The sequence below is a fragment of the Podarcis melisellensis genome (assembly GCF_964234715.1).
Source record: "Podarcis melisellensis genome assembly, chromosome: 8".
Classification (NCBI taxonomy): domain Eukaryota; kingdom Metazoa; phylum Chordata; class Lepidosauria; order Squamata; family Lacertidae; genus Podarcis; species Podarcis melisellensis.
This window is the reverse complement of record NC_138540.1, coordinates 81,274,181-81,289,549: the sequence shown is the minus strand read 5'-3', so window position 1 is coordinate 81,289,549 and position 15,369 is coordinate 81,274,181. Positions and strand designations below refer to the sequence as shown.

General features: G+C 45.3%; 1 protein-coding gene across 1 annotated transcript in view; it reads left to right on the top strand.

Annotated features, from left to right (window-relative positions):
• Positions 1 to 643: 643 nt before the first annotated feature.
• CEACAM19 (CEA cell adhesion molecule 19) overlaps positions 644 to 15,369 on the top strand; it is a gene marked incomplete at its 5' end in the record, with an annotated part of 29,334 nt that continues 14,608 nt past the window's right edge. The window contains 2 exons of the mRNA XM_081921741.1: positions 644 to 713; positions 14,037 to 14,150. Coding sequence (XP_081777867.1) covers positions 644 to 713; positions 14,037 to 14,150 — 184 coding nt within the window. The remainder of the gene's footprint in view (positions 714 to 14,036; positions 14,151 to 15,369) is intronic.

The following is a 15,369-nucleotide window of genomic DNA, read 5'->3' as shown; positions in this document are numbered from 1 at the left end:
GCGGGGAGGTTGGTACACCAAAAGGAATCCTGTACTGCCCCTATTGCCCAACTTCCAGAACATGCACTGAGAAAACTGGGTCTTCCCAGTAGGACACCTGGTGCAAACTAATGACTTCCTAAAAATCACTGCAACCCCCCCTCCCTGCCCACAAGGCCTGGGTTGCTGTGCGTAAGAGAAACCTGGTGGACAAGCAGCGGCAAGGACAGGCCCATCTGCTTCATCCAACCAAGTCTCTGTTACGCATGCCAGGTCAAGTCCTCCATCCATGATCAAGTCATGGATGGCAGTGGTCTTATGAATCATTGACCTGGCATTGCACAGCAGCACCTTCAGGTCGTGTGGGTATCCCTTGCTGATTCCAGCATCCGTCCGGTCAGGAACAGACCCAAAGATGATCAAGGAGTCTGGAAACTAAGCCTTATGAGGGAGTTGGATGCATTTAGCTTGGAGAAGAGGAGACTGAGAGGAGATATGATATCTGAAAGGCTGCCACGTGGAAGATGGAGGAAGGTTGATCTCTGCTGTTCCAGAGGGTAGAACTGATTGATTCAAGTTACAAGAAAGGAGATTCTGAATAAACATCAGGAAGAACTTCCTGATAGTAAGAGTTGTTCAACAGTGGAACAAGCTACCTGTCGACATGCAGAGGGCCGTGCGGCCAGCTGGTAACCCCAGCTGTGCCGTCTCCATTCATCAGCCCATGCGCCGATGTAAATCAGCGACCCGAACTTCAAAAGCCTGGGCACGCTATTAGGAGAGTGTACTGCACACACAGAAGTAGGTGTGAGACGGGTGAAGTCATGCTGCAGCTACAGATTTATTAAACATAAATCAGAAGAAAGAAACATGTCGTCTCTCATGTCATCTTGGTAAAAGGTAAAGGGTAAAGGGACCCCTGACCATTAGGTCCAGTCGTGGCCAACTCCGGGGTTGCGGCACTCATCTGGCTTTACTGGCCAAGGGAGCCGGCGTACAGTTTCCAGGTCATGTGGCCAGCATGACTAAGCCACTTCTGGCAAACCAGAGCAGCACACGGAAACACCGTTTACCTTCCCGCCAGAGCGGTACCTATTTATCTACTTGCACTTTGATGTGCTTTGGAACTGCTAGGTTGGCAGGAGCAGGGACCAAGCAACGGGAGCTCACGCTGTCACGGGGATTTGAACCATCAACCTTCTGATTGGCAAGTCCCAGGCTCTGCGGTTTAACCCACAGCGCCACCTGCATCTCAGCAAAAGCAAAAGCTATACACAAATGGAAGTTCCCAGCATTCTGTGCTGGAGTGTAAACAGACATGTGACATGCAACAATCTCATGCCTGTTCCTTAAGAAATGTCAACAGTGGACTCTCCTTTCTTGGAGAGGGGTTGGACTAGATGACCCATGGGGTCCCTTCCAACTCTACGATTCTCAGATGCGAACCCTCTTGGGATGGTGAGCAGGGAGCGCACGGGTGTTGGACATGCAGGAGAGTTCAAGCACGTTTCTTGCAACAGCGCCACATTGCTGCTCTCCAGATGGCCTCAGGCACAACAAAAGCAGGACAAAAAACAATCTAGAACATTTGTGGTATAAAAAGTTATGGGATTTCAGCAAGCACAAACAGCAGCGGGGTCGTTTGTGACACGCCCTGAGAGCAACATGTGAGCTAGGACTAAAAATAAGAGATCAAAATCAGTAAAACAACAAAAAAACCTATAGTAAGAACAAAATTCATTTGCCATAAGCATCCCGACCACTTCTTCTTTAGAGCTAATTCTGCATACAGTGGTAGCTTGGTTTAAGAACAGCTTAGTTTATGAACAACTTGGATTAAGAACGCTGCAAACTCGGAAGGAGGTCTTTTGGTTTGTGAACTTTGCCTTGGAAGCAGAACATGTTGAGTGTGTTCCATTTGTAAATTGAGTCCTCCATTGCTATAGGAAAGCACGCTTTGGTTTAAGAATGGACTTCTGGAACAGATTAAGTTCATAAACCAAGGTAGTCATACCTTGGGTTACAGCCGCTTCAGGTTGCGTTTTTTCGAGTTACGCACCCGCCAAAACCTGGAAGTACCAGAATGGGTTACTTCCAGATTTTGGCAGTTGCTCATACGCAGAAGTGCTAAATCGTGCTTTGCGCATGCTCAGAAGCGCCGAATCACAACCTGTGTGCGCGCAAACACGCCGCTGCAGGTTGTGAGCACTGCGGGTTGCGAATGTGCATCCCGCACAAATCGCGTTTGCAACTCGAGTGTCCACTGTACAGTCCACTGTCCAGTGAGGTTACAGTGGTACCTCGGGTTACATACGCTTCAGGTTACAGACTCCGCTAACCCAGAAATAGTACCTCGTGTTAAGAAATTTGTTTCAGGGTGAGAACAGAAATCGTGCTCTGGCAGCGCGGCAGCAGCGGGAGGCCCCATTAGCTAAAGGGGTGCTTCAGGTTAAGAACAGTTTCAGGTTAAGAACAGACCTCCGGAACGAACTAAGTACTTAACCCGAGGTACCACTGTATTTCATTTCTCACTTAATGTTCCTGTGCTAGCCAGTAGGTGGCAGAAGAGATCACATTACAGTACTTATGTTTTGGCTAACAGGTGCTGATTCCCTCCAATACTGCTTAGGATGGTTTATCAAGGAGATCAGCTGTGCATTTCAACCCTTCCCCTGCAAGGCAGAAGTTCAACAGGAGAAGCGTTCTTCACTGAGGCAGCTCTGGTAGGAAGGGAGCATCCCTGGGGTTTGGGACTTACTCCTAAGGAGAGGAAAAAGGGAGACTTGAAAACAGAACAGCTGCATTGAAACAGCTCTCCGGAAGAGGTCTGCTGAAAGATTTGGTGCCGGGAAGAACCTGGGGAAATCAGGTATTATGAGCCAACATTTCTGCGATAAAACAGAGGGGGGAGATGGTGCCTCTTTTGGCCCCTTGGCCAGATGTGGCGCATAGATACTGTCTCTCGTGATGTGCCCCTTCCCCAGAGATATAGCAGCAGCATCTATCTCAAAGCAGCGCTCCTCTCCCAACCCCCCAAAATCCATATCAGATCTGAAGATAGCAGAATCCATCAATAGTTCCTCTTTCTCAAGCATTCCTAAGCAAGCCAAGCCAAACTGGTTTCGGCCCCAGACAAACTGGTTTTTTGGGTGACCAACGCTTGGAGGTGGGTGTGACCTCCTTGCACATTCCCGGGGCGTTTTCTGAGACAAAGGCCAGCCAACGGCCTCATTAATTCACGAAACCTGCAAGCGCCTCCTTTGTGGGTTTGCTAGCTCCTCCTATGCCAGATGGAGACATGGATGGCTTGACTAGCAGCCTAGGTTCCCTTCCCTGGCATATTCGCCTTTTAAACATTGTAGTTTTTTTTTAAAGGGTTCTGTGAATTGTAGCTCTGTGAGGGGTCAACTACCGCTCCCAGGATTCAAAATCCTCCTTCACCCCCCCTTTTTTCAAATTTTTATTGGAAATTTTATTTACAACATAACATAAACCCCCCACCCCCAATACAGAAATCCACCCTCGTTAAACATGAACATAACATACAATGAGCATAACATACAACAATACAAACAATACAGAAATCCACCCTCGTTAAACATGAACATAACATACAATGAGCACAACATACAACAATACAAACAACCAAATAAAAGATTTCCTTTATCCTGTATCTTGTTTTGATTAATGTCTGCAGGAGACTTTGTGGAAATTTCAGTTATAATTAGAAAAATCTTAATAATTATTCATAAAGGAAACAGCTTATAAGAAGTAAATAAGGAGGCCATATACCAAAATCCTCTTTCAAATGGAGATTTTGCAGTTGGGAAATTGAGGGCGGAATTCATGCAAAGCCTGGGATGAAGGAACCACCAAGGGAGGAAGATTAAAATTAGAACGCCGGAGGATAGAGACAAGTTTTTGGTGGCACACGGAGAAGATCTTCATAAGGGACTTGGATTACCCCCAGGGCCTGAACCTCCGGGGGTTCCTGCACCCTCGGACCCCCAAAAATCTGACAATAAGGTACCCCCACAGCAAGAATAACCAGATATATTCAGGATGTCTCTGCAACTTTTGAGCTGGAACATAAATGGCTGTAACATTCCAGGAAAAAGGAGAAAAATCTTTCACATTTTAAAAAAGGAACATTTGGACATTATTTGCTTACAGGAAACACATGTGACCAGGCTCCACAGAAAAGTGTTAATAAATAAAAGACTTGGTCAGGAATTTATATCTTCGGATACAGTTAAAAAGAGAGGTGTGGTAATTTATGCAAAAGAGAGCCTTTCACCTAAATTTCTGTTTAAAGATGAGCATGGAAGAATTTTGGCGATAGAAATACAACATCAAGGGGAAAAAATACTGATATTAGGAATTTATGCTCCAAATGAAGGAAAATCGGAATTCTATAAGAAGTTGCATGAGACCATGCTGGACTATCTGGACTACAACAACATCATTATGATGGGAGATATGAATGGAGTTGTATCAACCAATATGGATAAGTCACAGAGCCAAAAAATTTCTAAAGATGGGAGACTACCAAAGACCTTTTTTGAAATGACAGACAATATGGACTGGATTGACATTTGGAGAGTGAGAAACCCCTTGGGAAGGGAAGGAACATTTTTCTCTGAAGCCCAACTGACTTGGACAAGAATCGACCAGATATGGATAACTAGAGGTCTGGCACCTAAGATCAGAAAGGTGGAAATCTGCCCAAAGACATGCTCCGACCATAACGCAATGAGAATGGACATGACATTGATTCCAACCGGTTCCTTCAGATGGAAGATGAATGATGGCCTGTTTAGAGATCAGGAGATCACTAAGAAGGCCCAAAAAGCCCTAAAGGATTATTTTGAGATCAATATGAACACCACAGTGGAAAAAAGAACTATCTGGGACGCAAGTAAGGCCGTGATGAGGGGGTTCCTGATACAACAGAACACAGTAAAGAAAAGGAAACAAAACGAAAGGAAAGATAAAATTTTGGAAAAAATCAAGGAGTTGGAGAAGAAGTTAAGACTTAATCCGAAGTCCCAGCCGATTCTGAGAGAAATCAAACTTTACCAAGCACAGTATTGTAAACTGATAAATCAGGAAATAGAATGGAAAATCAAACTAATGAAACAAAAAACTTTTGAGTCGGCTAATAAATGTGGAAAACTGCTAGCTTGGCAGTTGAAGAGGAGACAAAAGTTAAACACAGTGACAAACTTAGAGATTGAAGGAAGATGTATCCAGAACCCCGGAGAGATTAGAAAGTGTTTCCAGAGATATTTCAAAAAATTATATACTCAAGGGCCACAAGATGAAGCAGCGATTAAACAATTTCTAAAGACAAATGGACTGGCAAAGTTGTCAGAAGAAAATAGATCAATTCTGAATGGCAAAATAACACGACAAGAGATTGAGCAGGCCATCCAAAATATGAAACAGGGCAAATCACCAGGACCAGATGGGCTGACCTCCAAGTATTATAAGACATTGAAAGACTATTTGATACAACCACTGATGGAGGTCAGCAATGAAATTTTAGAGGGGAAGAAGGCGCCAGAATCGTGGAAAGAAGCTTTCATCACATTGATACCAAAATCGGAAACTGAAAAGACACAGCTTAAGAACTACCGTCCCATCTCCCTTTTAAATGTGGATTACAAAATATTCGCAGACGTTTTGGCAAGTAGATTCAAGAGGGTTTTAAACAAAGTAATCCATAAAGACCAGGCAGGCTTTCTCCCAGGTAGACATATGTCTGCCAATACAAGGAACATTATAGATATATTGGAGCTTTTACAAACAGACATAAATACTAAAGCTGTTTTAATTTTTATAGACGCGGAGAAGGCCTTTGATAACATATCCTGGAAGTTTATGAAAGGGAATCTAAAAGAAATGGGAGTGGGCCGGGGGTTTGAGAATGGGATTGATGCAATATATTCAGAACAAAAGGCTAAACTGATAGTTAACAATGTGGTTACAGAAGAGTTTAAAATTGAAAAAGGAACACGACAAGGCTGTCCGATTTCCCCGTTACTATTTATCTCGGTCCTGGAGGTGCTCTTGAACACGATTAGAGGGGACAGGTTGGTGGAAGGGATACAGGTCGGAGCGAAACAATACAAACTTAAAGCGTTTGCAGATGACTTAGTTCTGACATTACAGGAGCCAGAATCTAGTACGAAAAGAGTACTACAACTAATCCAGGATTTTGGTCGGGTGGCGGGATTTAAACTAAATAAGCAAAAAACCAAGGTGTTGGGAAAAAACTTGACAGATATTGAGTCGGAACGGTTTCAGAGAGAGACAGAGTTAACTGTGGTTAAGAAAGTTAAATACCTAGGGGTAAACATAACAGCAAAGAATTTGAGTCTGTTTAAAGATAATTATGAAAAATGTTGGTCTGAAATTAAGAGAGACTTGGATAGCTGGTCAAAACTGAAACTTTCATTGTTAGGTCGAATAGCTGCTATTAAGATGAATGTATTGCCAAAAATGTTATTTTTGTTTCAGACATTGCAGATTGTAGATAAAACGGAGTGCTTCCGGAAGTGGCAGAAAGATATCTCCAAATTTGTCTGGCAGGGCAAAAAGCCCAGAATTAAGTTTAAGATATTAACGGACGCAAAAGAAAGAGGGGGCTTTGCCCTGCCAGACTTAAAGTTGTACTATGAAGCCGCAGCTTTCTGCTGGCTAAAAGACTGGCTACTTCTGGAGGACACGGATGTGCTGGATTTGGAAGGTTTTAACAATGCATTTGGATGGCATGCATATTTATGGTATGACAAGGTTAAGATCAACAAGGTCTTTAAGAACCATATTGTCAGAAAAGCAATATTTAATGTCTGGACAAGATACAAAGACTTATTAGAAAACAAAACACCGAGGTGGCTGTCACCTTTGGAGGCCAAGGCCCGAAAAAGACCCAATATGGAGGCCAATTGGCCAAAATATTGGGAAATACTAGAAAGGGATGGAGACAATTGGAAACTGCAGAGTTTAGAGAAAATGAAAGATAAAGTGCGAGACTGGTTACACTATGCTCAGATTAAGGAAGTGTTTAAGATTGATAAAAAGTTAGGATTCCAGGTGGAGAAATCGAAACTGGAGACAGAACTGCTAGAACCTAAGACCAAGGTACTTTCAAAAATGTATAACTTGCTGCTGAAATGGAACACACAAGACGAATTGGTTAAATCGGCTATGATAAAGTGGGCCCAGGATATTGGGCACAACATTATGTTTGAGGACTGGGAAAGGTTATGGACTACCGGGCTGAACTTCACAGCATGTAATGCTCTGAAGGAAAATGTAATGAAAATGATATATAGATGGTACATGACCCCAGTGAAATTGGCTAAAATACACCATTCGTCTGATAACAAATGTTGGAAATGTAAGGAAAATGAAGGAACATTCTTTCACCTCTGGTGGACCTGCCCTAAAGTGAAGGCCTTTTGGGAAATGATATATAATGAGTTAAAAAAGGTATTTAAGTATACCTTCACCAAGAAACCAGAGGCCTTCCTTCTGGGCATGGTCGGCCAGAACGTGTTAAAGAAGGATAGAACATTTTTTATGTACGCTACAACGGCGGCAAGGATACTTATTGCTAAGAGTTGGAAAACCCAAGATCTACCAACACTGGAAGAATGGCAGATGCAGCTGATGGACTATATGCAACTGGCCGAGATGACTGGCAGAATCCGCGACCTGGGAGAGGAGAGGGTTGAAGAAGACTGGAAGAAATTTAAGATTTATTTACAAAAGTATTGTAATTTGGTTGAATCCTAACAAGGAAGCCAGAGCAGAAATAACTGTCTACCATTAAATTATAATTTTTTATTTGAGTTTAACCTAAACATTGCACTTAAGAGTATAAACAAGATGATAATTTGCTTGGAAAAATTCGTTTTTAATGATGAGAGTGGAAGCGGGAGACGTGAGGGAGTCCGCAATAGAATGAAAAGATGTTATGAAACCTATTTTGTTTGTTAAATATGTATCTGTAAAAAATCTTAATAAAAATTTTTATAAAAAAAAAAAAAGAAGGAACCACCAAGGGGAAAATGTGCAAGTACCCTGGAAGCAGTAGTATTGATGGACCTGCTCCTTATCTGCTATTGGGTCCCCTGAGCACAGATTCACACGAAGTGGCAACCAACCTTGCAGGATACAACAGGATTTATTTGAAATGCATATGCAGAACAAAGGTACAGAGCGATCAGCTCGCAATCTGCACACCCCAGTCAGGATGCGTCCACTTTTTATAGACTATACAAAAAAACAGAGAGTGAGACTTTACATTCTTATCCAATCAGGCTCTAACATTCCATGTTTCTCCTTTTGAAGGTTAACCTTAATTTACTCATTCTTTGTTTGTCTGCCTGCTACGGCCTTCTCTGTCTTGTAACAGTGGCTTTGATAACAGCATGCTGGAATTTCTATTTCTGAGGCCCTTCAGAGATGTGCAGGGCACCTTTGTGATACTCACAGCCGCTCTCCCTTTCTAACTTTATAGTCTCCTGCGTGTTCCCGAATGCTTAGTTTTAGAGCCTGCAAAACAAATCCCCCCCATGTTGTTCCCATGAGCCTTCTGCAGAGTGACTCTAGGAGCTGATCCTCACTTCTTTTCACACCGATTCGATGCAAAGGCTTCTTCCCCGTGCCCAAAAAAATCCCCTTTTCATGCTGACCGGGTGTCTCTGGGATGTTGGAGACAGGGACCCTGCTGCGGAAATGGAAACAGACCTTCCCCCGTCCCCAGCAACCCAAAACAACTACACTTCTGCCCATAAGCAAATTAGGAACGAATGCAGGACGAATGCTCGTTGTCGCATAATTGCCCCCAGAAACAAATAGGAGAGAATGCTCAATTAATGACCAGACACAGCCTAACCTCCGTGTAGCCCTTGTGCAAGCAAATCAGGACAAACGCTCAATGCTGAGGTTGCCCAGAGGAACCCCAGGAGGAGGAGGGGACGGGAGAGATTGTCCCTTTGAAAAAGTTGCCTATGTTTAGCCTGGAGAAGCGACGGTTAGGAGGTACGATAGCTATCTCCAAATATCTGATGGGCTGTCAATTATATGATGGAGCAAATATTTTCCGGTTGCTTCAGAGCGATGGCTTCACATTACCCGAGTGTTTGAGGAAGGAGTGTTTGTGCAGGAGACATTGTAGTGCCTGAGGCGAACCACAAAATGGCGCCCCTCCCAGCCAGGGATGAAGGGGTGAGTGAAGATTTGCATCAGGGACAAGAGGGAATAGAGATGGACGTCGGAAACAAGGGTGAGAGGAGACCAGCAGCACCTCCTTTTCGCCAAGAGGCTCCAAGGAGCATGAAGTAGCTATCGTTGCCATCACGGCAACATCGGCCGTGGGCATTGCATTCCTTGGAAGCCAGATATGCTGCCCTGTGAATGCTGCTGCCTGAGGCGGTCGCCCCACACTGCCCCATGTGAATGCCGGCCCAGACCGTAGCGCAGGGGTAGGCAACCTAAGGCCCAGGGGCCAGATGCGGCCCAATTGCCTTCTCAATCTGGCCCACGGACAGTCCAGGAATCAGCGTGTTTTTACATGAGTAGAATGTGTTATTTAAAATGCATCTCTGGGTTATTTGTGGGACCTGCCTGGTGTTTTTACATGAGTAGAATGTGTGCTTTTATTTAAAATGCATCTTTAGGTTATTTGTGGGGCCTACCTAGTGTTTTTGCTTGAGTAGAATGTGCCCTTTTATTTAAAATGCATCTCTGGGTTATTTGTGGGGCATAGGAATTTATTCACCCCCCCAAAAAAAATATAGTCCGGCCCACCACATGGTCTGAGGGACGGTGGACCATCCCACTGCTGAAAAAGGTTGCTGATCCCTGCCATAGCGCAATGCTAGAGAATCTGCCACAGAATATCCTAGGGCTGATCCCTCACATCTCCAGGTATGGCTGCATGAAAACTTGGAGAGTCTCTGCCCGTCAGTGTATACAGTATTGAACTTTCGGGCCCGTTGCCGTTCAACGTCTTTGTAAATGACTTGGGTGAAGGAATTGAGGGGATGCTCATCAAATTTGCAGATGGCACCAAACTGGGAGGGGTAGCTAAGCTCGCAGAAGTCAGAATCAGAATTCAAAATGGCCTTAATGGATTGGAGAACTGGACGCAAGCAAACAAAATTAATTTCAATAGAGAGAAATGCAAGGTTCCGCACTTAGGCAGGAAGAACCAGCTGCACAAATATAAGATGGAGGACACCTGGCTTACTAGCAGTACATGTGAAAAGGATCTAGGGGTCTTGGTGGACGACAAGATGAACATGAGTCAACAGGGTGATGCAGCAGCAAAAAAAGCTAACACTATTCCAGGCTGCATCAACAGAAATAAAGTGTCCAGATCAAGGGAAGTCAGAATATCACTCTATTCTGCCTTGGTCAGACCACACTTGGAATACTATGTCCAGTTCTGGGCAGCACAATTTAAGAAGGATGTTGACAAGCTGGAAGGTGGGCAGAGGAGGGCAACCAAGATGATCAAGGGTCTGGAAACTAAGCCTGATGAGGAACGGTTGAAGGAATTGGGTATGTTTAGCCTGGAAAAGAGGAGACTGAGAGGAGATATGATAGCCATCTTCAAATATCTAAAGCGTTGTCCTTTTGGAAGATGGAGCAAGCTTGTTTTCTCCTGCTCTGGAGGGTAGGACCTAAACCAAGGGCTTCAAGTTAAAAGAATGGAGATTCTGACTAAACATCAGGAAGAAATTTCTGATGGTAAGAGCTGTTTGACAGTGGAACAGTCCCCCACTGGAGGTTGTTGGCTCTCCTCCGTTGGAGGTTTTAAAGCAAAGGTTGGACAGCCATCTGTCATGGATGCTTTAGCTGAGATTCCTGCATTGCAGGGGGTCGGACTAGACGATCCTTGCGTACCTTCCAACTCTATGATTCTATGGACTAGAAGGACCAGTGGACTGACTCGGTGTAAGTCGCCTCCCTGCGAACTTCCTGATGCTCCAGGTTGTTTAATAGCGGTAGAGTTGGCCTTGGAAGAGGGTGGACTCTCCTTCCACCTACGAGGGAGGCTGTAGCACCAGATTTTCTGCATTGATAGCAGATTGGATGCCTTGACCTTTGAGGTTCCTCTGAACTCTGTTCCTCCTTAAGGCAGGAGATGTGAGGGTTGACCTGGCCTTGTATGTGCTTTAATGTCAAGTTGTGGAAGCAGGCTTCAATGGCGAGGCCCAGACCCAGAACATCTGAAGGGAGGGCCAAATCAGACATGGTGTTAAAGTGGTCTTATCCTCACCCAGCTGTGGTATACATCTAAGGGATTATTTCAGGCCCTCCAAGTGTGTCTCTTTTCCAGGGACATCCTTGATTTACAGAACCTGTCCCAGTTTCTGATTTGATCCCGGAATGCCCCCCTTTCCCCCTTTTTTAATATATTTTTAATTATATTTTCTATTTTACATTTCAAAATATTTAAAGAACCTTAAATCAATTACTTCCCTTCAAACCATTCAGTAAAACCATTCAGTAATCCATTGTTACATCCATCAAAACTTATTTACGCTTTTGAATTCATCTTAATGCTACCAGCATTTTTAAATAAACACAATTCCCCCTTCCATATATTCAGTAAACATTTTCCAGTCTTCTTTAAACGTACGTTCTTCTTGTTCTCTTAATCTATATGTTAAATCTGCAAGCTGCATGCATTTCATCAGTTGTCCAGCTTTTCCTTAGGATGTCCCTGTTTTCTTCGGAAAAATTTTGGAAGGTGTGGACTTATCCGACCCCTGAGCCATCTGAACACAGCCCTGTATTGGGAAGTTGTTTTTTTGTTTGTTTTACAGTTTACTGTTTTATTATGTTTTATATATGTTGGAAGCCAGTCAGATGGGTGGGGTATAAATAGTAAAGTTGTTGTTGTTGTTGTTGTTGAATAGGATGTCCCTATTTCCATCAGAGAAATGTTGGAGTGTATGTGTATTGTGCCACTTTAAATAGCCACAGCTTCACCCAAAGGATTCTGGGAGCGGAGGTTTGTTAAGGGTGCTGAGCAGAGTATGCCCAGCCATTAGGTAAGGTGAAACACCGCCTCAGGCGGTCAATGTCCCCAGGTGACATGCCTGCAGCTGCCCTGTCGCCTCTTTCAGTAATAGAGAAGCACTGCTGCTGGTGGCGCCAATTTTGGGCAAGATCACGTCCATTTGGAGCGAGATCTCACTGAAAACAGGAGCCATCTTGCCTGAAAAAATGGCCCCATCTCCACCTGGGCAAGGCAGCAATTCTTTTCCCGGCCCTGAGAGTTGTTAGGCGGCCTCTTATTCTCCCCCCAGAACTATAATTCCCAGAGCTTCGCAGGGAGGGAGATTGATAGCTGAACCGCTCTGAATTGTAGCTCTTTGAGGGGGAATGGGGTCTCCTGACAACTCTCTGCCCCCTTAGCAAACCCAACACATCAGACGCGAGAAAGCACGGGAGGTCATATCTCGTTTGGCCCTGAGATGATCTCTCTGAGCGAGTGCAGGGATCTCTCTGAGCGAGTGCAGAGTGCAGTTCGGCCACTACTGCCTACGTGTATAACTTGGCATCTCTCTGCTTTGTTCTGGGTCAGGCGACAAGGCACCCAACCGCCACCCAAGAAACCCAGACTAACCAGCACAGAGACGCCTCTGCTAATGGATAACCTCTGGGTGACTCATTTATGCAAGTTCCCAGCACCACAGTGCTGTTTGCAGCACTTTTTTTTTTAAGTACGGGGTGGGGGAATCCCTCTTCCCAGGAAACTCTGAGAACTGTGGCTCTGGGGAGATAATAGGAGCCTCCTGCAACTGTTAACTCCCAGAATTCTTAGCAACTTTCGCCAACCATAACAAAACACAGCTCCCAGAATTCTTTAAACATGACTGTTTAAAGAAGATTCCCACCACAGAGCTAGAATTCCCAGAATTCCCTGGGAAGAAAGATTGGTTGTTAAGCTACTCTATTGTCGCAGGAATTTATGTATGGGGGTGGGGTTTGCCCCTCCAGCAGATATCATGCACATGCAGCCCACTACCAAAATCAGCACAATGGCTTTTGTGACTTTTGTGATTTGTCCCCACAAAACACTTCATCGCAGTTTCTTCCCTTCTATTCAAAGGGCCTTTGCTGCATCACACCAAATGTAACAATTCACTGATAGACGTATCTGTGTACTGGCTCACTGGGAAAACTTCAGAAATTCATATAGACATGTGAGCTCAGCTACTCAGCAGCCCCTCTGCCTGAGTGATAATTCCTGGCATCCTGATACCTGAGTGCCAGACAGGTAGCCATTCCAGAAATAACAAACCCAGATGAAGACAAAAGGGTGTGATTAACTTGGCTGGGAAACAGGGAAATATAAATATCTCTTTTGTAACACTTGATGGGTGTTTGGTGGAGGGCAAGGGGAGCCATGGGGCACGGTCGAAGATGCTCAGATTACTGCCACCAGACCTCCCCTTTCATGATGTAACCATGATGTATGAGTGATGTAGTTTGGGGGGTGTAACATGGGGATTAGCAGCTAATAAAAGTTTGGGGGCTCTTTTGTTCGGGGCTTCCACCTTGTTCCACCTTGTGGCAGTCCTGTCTCGACAGTCTTCAATAAAGACCAAGCCTACTGGCTGCTGTTTTGCTCTGGTGTTCCTGGCTGGTGTCCTTGTTTTTTGTCCAAGGGAGCCCTCAGATTTCTCTGTTAACACTGTGAATTGTAGCTCCATGAGGGGAATTGTGGGATGTATCTATCTCCTGCCCCCCCCCCAGAATTCTTGGGGGGAAAGCCACAGCTGTTTAAAGCACTATCGTAGAGCATGGTGTGCCCACACTCGATTTCTTGACAAGCAAACTTTGCGCAGCAGGCAGAAATCCAACCGGTGCAGCTCTGGCTGGCAATGGAGATTCTGTGTGCAACAGATAATTACACCCTGCCTGTCTCGGAAGACACCCCGCTCCCTCCACCTCCCTGTACCCAAATGCCTGCAGCCAGCCCCACCTTTCCCATCTCTCTGTCACCCTGCCGTCTAACTAGTCAGGTCGGGTTAGGACTGGGAATGTGTGGGTGAGAAGCACAAGGGAGAGGACTCAGGCAGGGAAGACGGAGGCAGAAAGATCCCTTCCAGATCTTGTCTCCTCGTCCTCAGCGGAAGGTGAGAGAAAACCAGAATTCTCTTTGTTTTTCCACGTAAGTGGCCAGAAGGGGTGAGTGGTTTGTGCAGCACGGTTATAAACCCGATCCCAGGCACTGCGCAACTCAGAAGGAAGCCCTGCTGAATCTGCAAGCGAGGAATTATATGCGGAGCCTGTGCGCAATAGGTCAGTGGGTCTGGCTGTTAACCAGAAGGTTGGCGGTTCGAGTCCACCCAGGGATGGCTGTGGGCAGGATTCCTGTATCTGGGCCCTGGGTTTTTTGGGGGGGGGGTCAAGAAAGATGGCCTGGGGGGGCAGAGCATATAAATGAATGTCAAGGATAAAACAAGGATCACCCAGATTTTTCAGAAGACATCTGAAGGCAACTCTGTTTAGGAAGTTTTTAATGTTTGATGTTTTATCGTGTTTTTAATATTCTGTTGGGAGCTGCCCAGAGTGGTTGGGGAAACCCAGCCAGATAGACGGGGTATTGATTGATAATAATAATAATAATAATAATAATAATAATAATAATAATAATTTCCACCATCAGTTGGGAGTATTAATCTGCCCCATTCTACCAATACAGCACCCCCCTTCTTCTCCTTTTGCAAAAAAATCAGATTCCCCCACTCCACTTTAGAGGTTTAGAGTATTGCTGCCATTGTTGCATTTCTATCTCACCTTCCTCCCGAAGAGCTCAAAGCAGCACACCTCTTTCTCCCTTGCTCTCTGTTCCATCTTCACAACAGCCTTGTGAGGGAGGATCGGCTGGGAGGCAGGGACCGAGGTCAACCAGTGAGCTTCATGGTTCAGCTGTGGGATTTGAAACCCGGGTGGCAGCACCTCCAGCCCTCGTTTGGTACCCTAACCATGGGGTGCTAGGATTCCTGGGGGACCCTCTGAAGTCCGGCCCCAGAGAGGGGAGGTTTGTAGCTCACCCCACAACTCGCCCACACCAGCCATGGCACAGAGCCAGCACACCTGGCCTGCTGGTTGGCTCAGTTGAAATTTTAATATCCCAAGACATTCCTGGCAGGCAGTGAGTCAGGGCTTGAGCGCCTTTGACACTGGCCTTGGGTGATGTTGTTGCTCCCGCCTCCCCACCCCCCCCATCCCACAGGCTCGCACCCCAAAGAGGTGAGACGGGCACCAGGAGGAGGAGGAAAGGAGGAGGAAGCAGTAACTGGCATAGATTCCCGCGGGACCGGTCCTCTCGCAAGGAGCAACCAGACAAAC